The sequence below is a fragment of the Cervus elaphus genome, chromosome 27 (assembly GCF_910594005.1).
Source record: "Cervus elaphus chromosome 27, mCerEla1.1, whole genome shotgun sequence".
NCBI lineage: Eukaryota > Metazoa > Chordata > Mammalia > Artiodactyla > Cervidae > Cervus > Cervus elaphus.
In genome coordinates, this window is record NC_057841.1 from 45,722,843 (window position 1) to 45,736,742 (window position 13,900).

At 53.9% G+C, this 13,900-nt stretch overlaps 1 protein-coding gene across 1 annotated transcript; it reads left to right on the plus strand.

Moving 5' to 3' along the window:
• The first annotated feature begins 2,291 nt into the window (after window positions 1–2,291).
• CIDEA (cell death inducing DFFA like effector a) lies at window positions 2,292–13,425 on the plus strand. The gene is made up of 5 exons (XM_043889517.1): window positions 2,292–2,531; window positions 8,037–8,181; window positions 9,038–9,184; window positions 12,134–12,315; window positions 13,042–13,425. Exons 1-5 carry the CDS (start codon window positions 2,494–2,496, stop codon window positions 13,187–13,189), a joined length of 660 nt encoding a protein of 219 aa, XP_043745452.1. The 5' UTR covers window positions 2,292–2,493; the 3' UTR covers window positions 13,190–13,425.
• The last annotated feature ends 475 nt before the right edge of the window (window positions 13,426–13,900 follow it).

Sequence of the window (13,900 nt, forward strand, 5' to 3'; positions counted from 1 at the left end):
GTGGGGGCAGACCCGGGGGTAGGGGGCAGATGAATCCTGGTCCCCTAGGCTTCTCGGCCCGTGGACCCCTCAGAGGGCCTGGGCATAGGGGTTTCTGAGGAGATGCTGCAGTTTGCATTGATACGATATTTAAGGGTCTTGAACCCCCAAAGGCTGAGAACCACTGCTCCAAGATCTCAGTGAGCATCATGGGCATGAGTTGTAAGTCAACCCCAGGGTCTTCATGCTGGCTACATAGACTCCATGAGGTTGTGAAGTCCAGTCGGGAAGAGGAGGACTTCTGCTCCTAGTCCAGTTGGGGAGACAGTTGTCTCGACTGAGGGCTGTTACACGAGCTCCTGCCCCTGTGGCCTTACATACAGCCTGACCTGCTGTCTCCCAGCCAGGCCCCGGGCAGACAGGATGGCCAGTCCAGGGCCTCACCCCAGCCAGTGGCAGGGCTGGCACCCAGGGCCAGCTTCACCCCTCCTGGCTGTGGTTCTTCTGTGTGCAGAATTCCCACTACACAGAGAAGCCTGCCCGGCTCCCAGCCCTGCTTTCCTTGGCTGCCACTGGACTGTAGGTGTGAGTGGGGTGAGGCCCCATCCATGGCACTACTGTGCAGATTCTCCCCGACCCTGGCTCCTCCAGATCCCCCCACACCCCCCGCATCCTGGTGTGCCTCTGCCCTTCCTGAAACAGCACAGAACAGCCCCTACCACACATGGCCCCCCACCCTTACCTGGCCCCAGCTCCAAAGTCCCTTCCAGGGCACTTTAAGGTAGAATTTACACCTTTGCCCCCTTTGAAATCAGCTTTCACGTGTTGCTGCTGTCATAGCATCTTGTTCACTCATTCACTCACTAACAAGCCTTCACCCTCAAGGCCCCAGGAGTGAGTCAATGAGCTGTACCTGCTGCCTGGTTGGTTCTGTGTACAAGGCTCTTCTGAACCTGACCCTCGCTACTCCAGTCTGGGCCTGACCCACCTGGACCTCAGGCATGGAGGCCGTGTATATGCACAAGGCGACAGTGATCCTAGGGTCTGGGGAGCTCAATTGTAGACTGAACATCAGGTGCAGTTGGGAGTCATTTTTATTTCTTTAGGAGAGGAAACGTCACTGTTACGTGTAACAAAGTTCTGGTTTCTTCAGAGATGCGAGTTGAAGCATTTGGGGTTCAAATAAAAATGTAGATAAAAAACAAGCGATTATGTCAAAATATTAAAGGGTGGGTGAATCCAGGCACTGGGTATAAAGATGCTCATGGCATGTTCTTTCTATAAGTCTTTATATTTGAAATTTTTTGCAATAGAGCATTCTTTTAGAGGTAAGTTGAATTGAACTGACTGGACCCACTGTCTCATTGTCAAGATGCATGTTCCGTCTGGTGGGGCTGCTCTGACAGAGTTCTGGACACCGATGGTTTATTATGAACAACAGAGTTTTACTGCCCAAGGTTCTGGAGGCTGGAAGCCCCAGATCTGGACCAGCAGGGCCGGTTCTGGTGACACCGCCTCCTGGTTCACGGCCGACCGTCCCTTCCTTCCCTGTGTCCTCAGGAGGCAGAAGGAGTGAGGAAGCTCTTTTACAAGGACAGTAACCTCATCCATGGGGTAACTGGCCCCATAACCCAAGCACCCAGTCCCCACCCAGGCCCACCTTCTAAAGCTAGCACACTGGCCATTAGAAGGTCAGTACATGAGTTGTGGGGGGTATACAACATTCAGGCAACTGGCAGAGGGCGGGGTCCAGCTGGGGCTCAGGGCCCGAACCCCACGTCGTCCACCAGGCTGGATCCCCGCAGGACCCTGAGAGGCCAGGACTCTGGCAGGAGATTGCTTTTGGCCCCACAGGCCTCTCGGTGACATCATGAGCCTCGGGGCAGGACGTGTGTTTGTCTCTGAGATGGGGGAGGAGGAGGTGGGGGAACTCGGGCAGCAGGGCCAGCTGTGCAGGTCACGTGAGTCCGGGAACCGAGGCAGAGGTCAGGCGACAGCGCTCTGGGAGCCGGCTCCACGCGGCCCGGCGGGCAGCGCGCCGACGGGGGCCAGTCACCCCGAGCGCAGGCGGCGCTGGACAGTGTTGGCCCGGTTTCTCCTTCCGAAGGGTCAGGGTCAGTGCCCCACCCCCTAACCCGCTCTAGAGAGTCGGCTGCGCAATAAAGAGTCGAAACAGCGGACAGCCCGGCCCCTCTGAGGTCTGACCCCTTCCGGCAGCGGGGTACCTGCGCATCCCTTCCCACGTCCCGCGTCCCGCATCCTGGGCCGCACCCTCCCCTCCACTGTAGAGGCTGCTCTGCCGGCGAGGCGATGTCCCCACTGACCCATCCGACAGGCCGACCAGCGACTCTCGAAGGCCCGGGGAACGGCTGGGCTCCGGGGTTGGCGGCCGAACGGCTGTCGGGTGCAAAGCTCCGCAGCCCGAGAGGCGTGGACCTGGGCGGGGCGAGCGGTGGCGCTTTAAGAGGCCGGAGCGCCGGGAAGCCGGCCCGGCGGGGCTGACCAGACTGAGCGATGGAGACGGCCCGGGACTGCGCCGGAGCCCTGCTCAGGCGAGTGCCGCGCTGGCCTGCGCCCCCGGCGCCTCGCATTCCACTGGCGCCCCCGCCGCCTCGGGGCCCCTCATCTCCCCGTCCCCCTGGGCCCCCTACGCCCCGTGTGCCCCTGCGTCCGCAGCCCGCCCGCGTCCCCTACCAGGTCTCCGGGCGCCCCCAGCGCCAGGTGCGCGGGCTCCGGGAACAGGTGACCGTGGTGAGTGCCTGAGCCGCATCTCTTGCCGCCGCTGGAGCAGACGAAGCGGGACCCAGGAGACCCCCGGCGCGCGCGGGGCCAGGCTGCTCCAGGTCCCCGACCGTGACGGGAGCCAGGGCGAGACGAGGGGCGCCGGTGGGACGCTGGGCGGCCTCGGAGTGGCCAGCTCACCCCTCAGGGCCGCGCGGGCTCCGGCGCTACCTCATGGCGCTGGCTGAGCTCCCGGGTTTGTACCGCGGAGTTTGGGGGGAAGCTGTGACGCTGCGGCCGGGGCTGGGGATGCGGGGCAGTGGTAGAGGGACCTGCGACCCCGGGGCCTCCTCGCCCGCCTCACACCAACGGTGACCGAGGTCCCGCATCACTTTTCCTTGTTGGGTTCGTCTTAACGTCCAAAAACGCAACCCACTCCTTCTCTGTAAAATCCTGACGATCTTGGTGGCAGTGATTGTAGATTTAAGGGAGGGTCATGCTTCTCTGTAGATAGTCAAAAGGAGCGGAGAAGCCCTTGGGTGCTTTATTTATTTATTTTTACTTTATTTTTAAATTGAAGGATAATTGCTTTACAGAATTTTGCTGTTTTGTGTCAAATATCAACATGAATCAGTCATAGGTGTACATATAAATGCAGGTTTTCCGAGGTGACTGGGATGGAGGGGTTGGGTGGGTGAGGAGGTAGTGTGAACTGTGAGCTTCTGAACCTGGGTCCTTAAAGGGGGCTTCCTGCCATTCCCAGGGTTAGAGAGCTGCCAGATAGAATGGGAGTTGTCTGGCTGGGGCTGTCTCTTTAAAATTGGGACCCCAGGAAGGTGAGAAACAGACTTTTTCATGCCTCTTCTCTCCAGTGGTTTAGGCCTAAAGGAAGGGCCCTGGGGTTTTCCTGGTTTATTCCTCTTCCTCCAACTCTACTCACAAGCCTCCCCCGCCCCCAATCCCACTCCTGGGGTAACAAACGCTGACAGTCTGGAGTGCATCCTCCAAACATTTTTCCCAAGGACCTGAGGTCCTCTGGGCACTGAGCTGGTGGGCCAAGTTGTAAAGACGACAGGAGCACAAGTTCCTGGCTGGTGTGGCCTGGAACTGGAGGACAAGGCAAGACCTGCAAGATTAAGGCTGCCCCTGCCCTTACACCTGACCCAACAGCAAGATCCCAAACCCAAAACGTCTGTGTGAGGAGGAAGGACTTGCTTCTGAAGTCTTGCTTCTGCACAGTTACTGCGCAGATGATCTCATGGGGAAGGACTGATCTGCTTAGCCAGCCCTGAGTGCGGGGCTCTGGGTGGAGGACCATCCTGGGAACACACTGTCTCCAGGTCCTGCTTCCATGCTGAGCTGCTTTGATTCATGGGACCCCACCTGCTTCTGCCCACCTGTAACACTTGCTGAAAGGAAAACTTTCATCCTCTGCCTTCCTTAAAGCTATATCCAGGCTGCATGAGACCCCCTGGCAGGCAAGGTGACTGCTGGACTTCTGTCGTCTCTCAGTGGTCCTGGTAGAGTTTTCCTAACTCTGTCTTTTGTTAGTAAGTACCTGCATGTTGCCAAAGCAGGAACCTAATGTTTTGTTTTGTTTTGTTTTTAACATCAGATGTGGGTAAGCAATGATCTTAACCCAGTCGTTAGTTTGTTCATTGTCTGTGATCAGGAGGCCTTGGTTGTAGTGGAAGCAGCCCAAGATGTCCTGGCTCGGCTCCGGATGCCCAGGATGTCCATCCCCACAGTTTGTGTGTTGTTGCAGACACAGCCTGCTCTGACTTTGTGTCCTGGCGGCGATAACACGCACACTGAGATAGTTACAGAGCTCATCTCCGTCACACTTTGTGCAGAGTAGCTGTTTGGTCCTCTTTCCTTGAACAAAGATCTCTAGGTTTTTTGTTTTTTTTTTTTTTTTGATCTCTAGGTTTTGGATAGCTGCCTTTTGGGACAAATTTGACCAGTCTTGTAGGTGACGCAAGGGAGGGATTAACTTTTCTGTGGTTACTGATGCTTACTCCTTTGTGGTCTAAACTCTTATGTTAATAACATTCAAAGTGTACAGAGACTTCACAGCCATGTGCTGGATGTGCTTTCTAGCCAAGCATTTTTTCCCAGAGTGGGGGGTGGGGGGTCAGGGCTCAAGGCAAAAGTAGGAGTGGCCACAGTCCTATCAGGGAGCTCCTGGTGGGGCCCCATGTCCCATGTGTTGCTTGTCACTGGCCAGGCATCGCTGGAGGGCAGGGAGCCTCTTTGGGGCCAACACTGCTCTGCTTCCTGCCGCAGTGAGACACCCCCACCCCCAAACACTGTCCCTCACCTCTGTCCCTGCAGTTCTTGGAGGCCCTGCCAGGCCTGATGGATGCTTTCCAAGGTCTGTCCCTTCTCTGCCATCCTACAGCTGGGGTCGCACTTCCCTTCCAGCACTGTCCTATTGCCTGACTGTGGGCATAGGATCTGTCTGAGCTTTATCACTTCCCGTGGACCCTCCCCTTGTCCACACGACAACCTGTTCCTGGGCCCCCAGCTGCCCCCACCCCCCAGCACTTCTAGAATAAACACCAGTTCAGAGTGCAGCCTAGAAAGATGCCATCTTATGACCTGGAGGCCCAGCTTTGCTCCACTGCAGTGGAGTTCACATCCATGGTCAGTCAATGCTTTATTTCCCACCTGTGTGTGTTAAGGTCTCCTCAGTCCCTCCAGGAAAAGGTAGACATCCCTGTCCCCTCAGTTCTGGGACCTGTGCCCCTCCACAGTTTCCAAGAACCTTCCATGAAGTCTGACTTCTCTTATCTTGATTTCCCTGAAACAATATTATTTCCTTGAAGAACCTGTTTCCTTGTTTTTCCGTGTCCTGAGCCTTTCCCCTTCCTGTTTCATGTGATCACCTGCACCTTCCTGGGGATTAGAGGGTGGCCAACATGACGTGTCACCAGAAACTGGATTCTAAGACTTCTCAGTGCTTCTGGGACAACGTCCCTGTAGGAGGTTGTAGGAGGTTGGGGGTGGGGGAGGGGCAGGGCTGTTTGGTGGCCAGTGACACAAATGATCCCACTAAGAGGACCAGACTGAGTTGGATTAAGGTGTTGCTTTGTTCATGTGGCTAGTTGAGCCTGCTGTCCACTTAGCTGGGGCAGAGTAAGCACCTGATGTTGGGTGAGCCGGTTGGGTGTACCTAAGCCTTTTCTCAACACTGACCCAGTTCTTGGTTGGGAAACGTAAGGTCTAAGGACAGCAATAACTGATCCTCCTTTGTCACAAGTGGTGATCTCAGAGCAGTGAGGAGGGAGGCCAGCGCTTATCTGCTCAGAAGTTAAAAGACAATGAAGGCTTTGTGATGGCGGAAGGAGATCAGCGGATCATTGGTGCTCACAGAGGTGCAAGCGTCTGCAGAGATGAGGAGATTCGGGCCCTGACTAACTGGGTCAGGGTTGTAAGGCCCACAGTGTGCACTGATCCCCCGGGGCCCTGGGCCGGGTTCTGAGACGTGAACTTTGTCCTCCTATTTCTCAGGTTGAGCCTGAGTCTTTCATTTCTCAGGAACAAAGGAATGGCTCTGAGGGGAGGGAGGATCTTGCTGGCAGGCCCCGGGCTCTTCTGCACTAGAGGAGGGTTTCACCAGGGGGAGGGAGGGTGGGAAGGGCATTCCCGCCACCCCGACCCTGGCGACCCTTCCCTCTGCCCTGAGCACCACCCCCCACACTCGGCTGTGATGTGAGCTTGTGTCCTGATCAGGCAGTGAACCTGTTCCTTTCTTTGCTCCTTACAGCGAGCTTGTTTTGGATCAGGCTGAGAACAGAGCTGGGTTCCAGGTGTAAAGCATCATGTGGGTTATCCTCATTGCCCTGTCTGCCGGGTTCCCCAGGAGGGAGGGCACTAAGCAACTTCCCTGCAGCGTCACCCTGGCAGATGTGGGCCCCTGGTTGTTGTGTTGTGTAACTGAGGAGCCTGTGTAATCCCTGGAATGGGGGCAGAGGTCCAGAGGCCATGTGCCAGGCCCTCCACTGGGTCAGCCAGGCCTGGACTCCCTCACTGGGCTGGCCTTGGTCTGGAGGAGAGCTGCATAGGGACCAGTGACCAGTCCCCTTGCAGCTGTTATGCTGGACACAGGCCAGGTGGTGACCCTGCAGAGGAGCCAGGGCTGTCCTCCTGGCGGGCAGCTCTCCCTCACCAGCTCCAGCTGATGTTTATTGCTTAAGATGAAGTTCAGAAAGATTCTTTATTAACTGGGTGACCTTGAGAAATCATTCTGAGCCTTGACTTTCTTACCTGAGAAATGGGGTAATACTTTCCTTGTAAAGTTGTAATGAAATTAGTTGATATATTTTAAAAGCCAGCATGCTGCTGGCCATGGCAGGTGCTTGGATGCCTTCAGTCACAAGGCACAAGCCTGACGCTGGCCAAATAAGCTTCAGACTAAATCCTTGCTGGCAGTCTAGGTAAAGAGGCTGTGGCACAGGTTCCGGCGTACCAGGGTGGGGGAGGGGCTTCCCACACAGCACCAGGCGTTTCTAAGACGCCGGTGGGGTGCCCGGAGATTCAGCTCAGTCTCGACCCCATCTACTCAGAGACAGTGTCTGATCCCACAGGATGTGGGCTCAGCCCCACAAGACTATACCCCCTGCCTGCACCTTAGATGCCAGTCACAAGTCCAGGTTGTCACCTTTGTCTGTAAGGAAAGTCCAGTCTAGTTGGAGATATAAAATATAGATAGATTAAAATATAGATAGATAAATGACTGACATATGCAGACGTGTGTATGAAAGTGAACGTGTTCATTGCTCAGTCATGTCCCATCAGTGACTCCATGGACTGTAGCATGCCAGGCTTCCCTGTCCATGGAATTTTTCAGGCAGGAATACTGGCTGGGTAGCCTTTTCTTCCTTAGTCTTACTGTACGAATCTATAACTGTTTGTGTGTGTGCCTGATTCTTTAAGTCTGTTCAGCTGCTCCATGGCCTGAAGAAATCATTTACTTAGGCTTTTCAACTCTAAAGCCAACATTTGCAGAATATTATTCTTATTTCTCCTTTGAGTTTGGTGCCTTCACCTCTCCTTCTCAGTTACCTTGAGGGCTTTTAATGTTCCGGTAAAACAGGTGTAATGATACTGTGTTTGTTCATTTTACATATTTGTTTGTTTCTTGGGTATCAGGTACACAATTTTTAATCATCCCCGACCATTGACTTCCTTTCTTTAGGTGCAAATATTAACCTTGTCTTATTTCCACATACTTTAAACCTCTCTTTAAAGACTCTTCTTTAAAGTAACCTCAAAAAAATAAATAAATAAATAAAGTAACCTCAGTTCACTTTCATTTGACCGTTCCTTTCCAGGCCCCTGACGTTCATGGGGTCGCAGACCAAGAAGGTGCTGTTCACACCCCTCATGCATCCCGCTCGCCCCTTCCGTGTCTCCAACCATGACCGGAGCAGCCGCCGAGGGGTGATGGCCAGTAGCCTGCAGGAGCTCCTCAGCAAGGTACCCCCATCAGCCACGAGGGCCCCCAACTCACAGGGTCTCGGGGACAAATCAGTGCAAGACAGGGAGCTTGGGGGAGCCTTCTGGGGTTAAAGGGAACATTGCTGTGTCCCTGTCCCATACAGGACTTAGGTACAGAGACGAGAGCCCTCAAAATAGCCATTAATTGGGAATTCCTTGGTGGTCCAGTGGATAGGACTCTGAACCTTCACTGCTGTGGGCCAGGGTTTGATCCCTGGTCAGGAAACTAAGATCCCACAAGCCCTGTGGTATGGTCAAAAATAAAAAGAAAATAAAAATAAATTTTAAAAAAATAAGAAGGAAACAACCATCATTTGATAATGTGGCTTTAGTTTCTTGACAAGGGAGAATATAGGAGGCACAACTTTAGAAATCTGGTTTTGGTTATAAAGGCTGGGGACCAATTGTTCTTAATCTAAAACAGTGTCCTCAATCACCAAATAAGGAAGAACTGTAGACTTTCACCAGAGACAGGACCTGAGCATCCAATACGCTGTCTCTGAAGCGACAGAGACACGGCTCTCTAAGCATCATGGACACAGGGTCATTCTTTTTATTTGTCCAAATGAGCAAGACATTTTAGAAACTGAATATTGTTCACTGTAATTCCTTACCTCACGATGTTGAAACCTCTAAAGAAGTTAGATCCGTTCAACTTTTCAACTTCTCTCTTCCAAGCAAAGTCTGAGTTATAGACATCAGCCAAGGTACATCTTTACCATTTAGATCCTCAAAGTCAGCCAACACTTTGGGGACCATGACTTAATGGATGCCACTGATGGGTCCAAACAGAGTCACTTCACCTGGTGACACTGGTGTGTTCCGTCTGACCTAGACCCTGGATGCACTGGTGGTCACCAGCCAACTGGTCACCTTGGTGCTGGAGGAGGATGGCACTATGGTGGACACAGAGGAGTTCTTCCAAACCCTGGGGGACAACACACACCTCATGGTCCTGGAGCAGGGGCAGAAATGGACACCGGTAAGTGCGTCATCTGGGCGGCAGCTGGGCAGGCTGCTCACCTGGGTAAGTGTGGTCCCCACTTGGAGTCGACTGGCTCACTTTCTGAATACTTCCTCTGTGTTCACCCGGTAACTGGATCTGCTACCCTCCAGGGATGCTTCTAAGTATTTCTAGGAAACTTGGCATCTTTGCAAACCTGGGCTGTGTGGTTTAGAGCCAGTAATTCTGAGGGTCAGGCTTCGGCCGGTGAGGAGCTGCAGACCCTGTTAGGGCGTGTGGATCTGACCTGGACCTTGGAGGCAGTGAGATGACACAGCCGGTGAAATTAGGGTGGTATGTGAGGGTGTAAACCCAGTGAGTTAGACAAGCAAAGAAGTGGCATAAAGGGTTTTATTTCTGAGAAAACTATAGATTATAAATCTTGAAAAACATTCCCACCATAAAACATGAAAGCATGTAAAGCATAATATTCAAACATCTTTTTGTATGCCTAACTGACCTTCCCTGGTGGCTCAGATGGTGAAGAACCTGCCTGCAATGTGGGAGACCTGTTTTTGATCTGTGAGTCAGGAAGATCCCCTGGAAAAGGGAATGGCAACCCACTCCAGTGTTCTTGCCTGGAGAATCCCATGGACAGAGGAGCCTGGTGGGCTACAGTCTATGGGGTCACAAAGAGCCAGACATGACTGAGCAACTAACACAACTGTCCTTCAACAAGGGGAAATCTTCAGAGGCCAACATTCCATGGGAACCAGAATCCAGAGGCAGAAGGAGGTGCCGAAGTTGGTATCTCCCCTCTGGGCAGCCAGTGACCCCAGCGCTGCTGAAGGCTGGGCAGATGGCTGCCCACCTCTCTCTCCCAAGCATCTGGCCTCAAGCTTCCCCCTGAGTCTTTAGAGTCTGCTGAATCTGAGACCACCCAAGCTGAGTGTAGTTTACAGAGACCAGGGACAGAGATTATCCACTGATGCTCATGACCCAGTTGGTCCCTCCCTCCAGCCCCCATGACCCACATCCTCATCCCCAAAACCTAGGAACGTGTCACTTTACATGGCAAAGGGGAGTTCAAGGGTGTGATTGCCTCAAGGATCTTCACAGGGGTGATGACCCTGGATTAGCTGGTTGGGTGGTCATCACAGGTCCTTGTAAGAGGGACATAAGAGGGCCAGCGAGGGCAGAAGCAGGGAGCAGTGACAAGAGGATGGGCCAGGGGCTGAAGGACACAGGCAGCTCTGGAGCCAGGACAGGAAGCCCCAGCAGGACAGCCCATAGTTCATTCAGCACCCCACACCCCCAGAACTGTCAGAGCATCAGTCTATATGCTCACTCAGCTTGTGGCCATTGGTCCTAGGAGCCCCAGGACACTAATTCAGAGGGGAAGGGTCTTTTCTGTTTGTTCTGTGAGATGCTCTTCTACTCAGCGGGGGAGTCGGTTGCCACATGACAGGTTGAAGCCCCCATGTGGTGGGCACAGCAGTGGGCACTGAGCTGCGAGTCAGGGTGGTGACAGGAGGCAGTGGACAAGAGTGGCACCAAAGTGACGGTTCCTGGGGGCAGGATGTTTCTTCGTCTGGTAACAGTCTGGTTGACATGAGTCTTACACAGGATCCTACGTGTCGGGACCACCTTCCTTCAGAGGTTGGAGGTCCTGCCCCACTTGTAGGAGTTTCTAGGAGTTTCTCAGCGAGCCCACTTCGATTTGACTTCGACAGAACTTCCAAGAAGTAGCCACCAGGGGTCTCCCTTCTCAGTCCAAAGCAGCTTTGGTGCCTGTCAATACCCCTGAGGCATCTTGTGGGGGGTGGGGTGGGAGGGGGAAAAGGAAACTCTTCTTGCCACCCACCCACCCATCCTCACCCCACTGCCGCCACAGTTAGATTCTGAGTTTGGGGAGGCATCTCGATTCTGACTCAAGACCGAGGATGCTGGCAGAGTGAGATCAAAACTTTCATGCTTCAGAGAGGAGCTGTGATCCGAACACCCTGCCTTGAGTCAATTTTTAATAACGTTTCCAAAACAATATATGCACCTCCTCCAAGGCAGCAGGACCTCATCTGTGTTAGTACCTGGGCTGGGACCATCATGTGTCCAAGTTGGGGGTGGAGAGAGAAGAGAGGCACCAGCAAGAAGGGTTTAGGTACTTTTAGGGGAGATTACAGTTTAACTTCAAATTTACTAGACTTTTGTCAGTGAATTTAATACTCAGAGCCCCAGCTACTCCCAGTTCCCAAGGTTTATGAAAGTCATTCCTCTATTTGAATCCTGTACACTGCAGGACCGTGTGTGCAGCAAACCCACCAGAGGTGTGCCCGGGACATGGCCCTGGGACAGCTTTGTTCTCTCCTGTTTTTTCTCAAAGCTTCTGCAGGAAGACCATATGAAAATGCTGTTTATAAACCTGGGATTTCAGAGGTCTCTGACCTCTCCCAACTCCAAGGGTCTCAAGCGGACTGAGAGTGAGTCTGCTAAGTGTCCCCAAGAGGCCAACCTTCTTCCAGGGCAGGAACTAGAAATCAGGGGACGGCCCTCACACCAGCCCTGGTTGGCCATAGGATTCTGGCATTTTCTTTGGCCACCTTTCATATGGTGGAATAGTATGCCCGCTGGTTAAGTGGACTGTGACGCTGTCATGGGCCCGTCCACATCACCAGGCGGCCGCAGTGGCCTTGGGGGACCAGGGTGAGCGCGTGTCCACCACAGATCACTGGCACAACTGTCCACTGAGCCCTGGACCCTAAGGCCACACCACACTCACCCCCAGTCCCTGAAGACAGCTGCTGGAGGAGGTCAGTTCTTATGGGCTTGGACCCCCGTGGCCACATAAGCACCCTGATTGGCTGAAAACATTCCTCAAATAGTTAGCCGCTTATTCATGCTCAGATTTTAAGCAGACAGGTAAACTCAGCACTGCAGGCCCTGCAGGTGGCAGCTGGGATGCACTGCAGCTTCTGCCCTCCCCCTACTTAGGGTGGCAGCCACACCCCAGCCCGCCGGCCGCCTCAGAGACGGGGTATCGCGAAAATCACCTTCGACTTGTACAAGCTGAGCCCCAAGGATGTCATTGGCTGCCTAAATGTGAAGGCCACCATGTACGAGATGTATTCCGTGTCCTACGACATCCACTGCACAGGGTTCAAGGCCATGCTCAGGTAACGCACCCAGGAAAGCAGGGTCTGGACACAGCTACTGCCCTTCCTCAGCCCCTCTAGCCCTGGCCTGACTTGCACTCGTGTTGTCGTAAAAACTTGTCACACCACAGACTTATTCAGAAAACTGAGACTTGAGCCAAAGTACATAGTTTTCTCCAAAGACCATTAAGTCCAAAATGGAACAAAAACCCTATATAAGAAATAGAAGGACCAAATTCCTTTTAAAAACCAGGGTCATGCATTTAAAACCTTATTTCTCAGCAATGAGGGCTAAATCCAGACCCAAGGAAATTCTGACCTGGTTGTGCTGTGTGTGCTAAGTCGTTTCAGTCATGTCCGAATCTTTGTGACCCCATGGGCTGTAGCCCATCAGGTTCCTCTGTCCATGGGGTTCTCCAAGCAAGAATACTGGAGTGGGTTACCATGCCCTTCTCCAGGAGATCTTCCCAATCCAGGGATCAAACCCAGTTCTCACACATTGCAGGCCGATTCTTTACCGCCTGAGCCACCAGGGAAGCCCAAGAATGCTGGATTGGGTAGCCTGTTCCTTCTCCAGGGGATCTTCCTGACCCAGAGACTGAACCCAAGTCTCCTGTGGCTCCTGCATTGCAGGCAGATTCTTTACTGCCGAGTATCAGGGATGCTCCTGGCTGTGCAGAGCAGCCCCCAAACCTCGATGAGGACTCGCACACATGGTTCTGTTACCACTGACTGCCTCTCTTGCAGGGCCCTGCTGCGGTTCCTGTCTCACGCTGCCCAGGTGACTGGCCAGTGTCTTGTCCACATGGGCACCTACATGCTCCAAGTGCTGGCTGAAACCGAGGAGCAGGCGGTGCCTGGTTCGCGCCCTCAGAGAGCGATCAAGAGTGGATAGGGGGCACACCCAGCCAGCCTTGACCCAGCCGGTCCCTCTCGGGGATGAATTTGGAAAATGCTGTGTTCCCACCACGTATCACTTGCTCAGGAAAGAAAAGGGGTCTGAGCTACTATCAGGGACTGGGCGGGGGTCCCTGGGGTGGTGGTCCCTGCGGTGGGGGCTAGGACGGCAGGATCCAGGGGCTGCACAGTGCCTTCCGCTCCACAATAAACCCACCAGGAAAGCTGCTATGATACACGTACTTCCTCCTGTCTCCTTCATCTCAGGAAGTTTCACAGACGCTGAATCAACCAGAAACTCTCCTCTAACAAAGACAATCGCTCTTAAGTCTCTATCAGGAGCCGGTGCCGCCGGAACAGGAGGGTCAGACATTACTGGGGGTTTAACCCGGCTCCTAATGAGCCCAGAGACCGGAAAGCCTGCGAGCCTCAGTCTTCGGCGAATAGGCTGCTCTGCCAGCCTTTCCTGCACACGAATCTGCTGGAAATCGGTCCTAATCAGGGTGGGCGTGGCCGAGTCAGGCGGGGCCCCAGGCCCCATCACGTGGTTTGGGAGGGGGGTAGTGCGGCTCCCGGGAGAAATGGGGTGGGGGTTCGGGGCTGCTGGACAATGGGACCCGCACGTGCCAGGTGCCTTCGTTCTGCGCTTTTCCTCCTGAGAACCGCTGGCGCGGAGGCCTGGCCCCCTCCTGTCTGAAGGCTCAGGACA

Coding starts and splice junctions, on each gene's coding strand:
- CIDEA (XM_043889517.1), top strand. CDS start 2,494: ATGGAGACGGCCCGGGACTGCGCCGGAGCCCTGCTCAG. Junction 2,532..8,036: donor TGCGCCGGAGCCCTGCTCAG/GCGAGTGCCGCG, acceptor GTTCCTTTCCAG/GCCCCTGACGTTCATGGGGT. Junction 12,316..13,041: donor GGGTTCAAGGCCATGCTCAG/GTAACGCACCCA, acceptor CCTCTCTTGCAG/GGCCCTGCTGCGGTTCCTGT.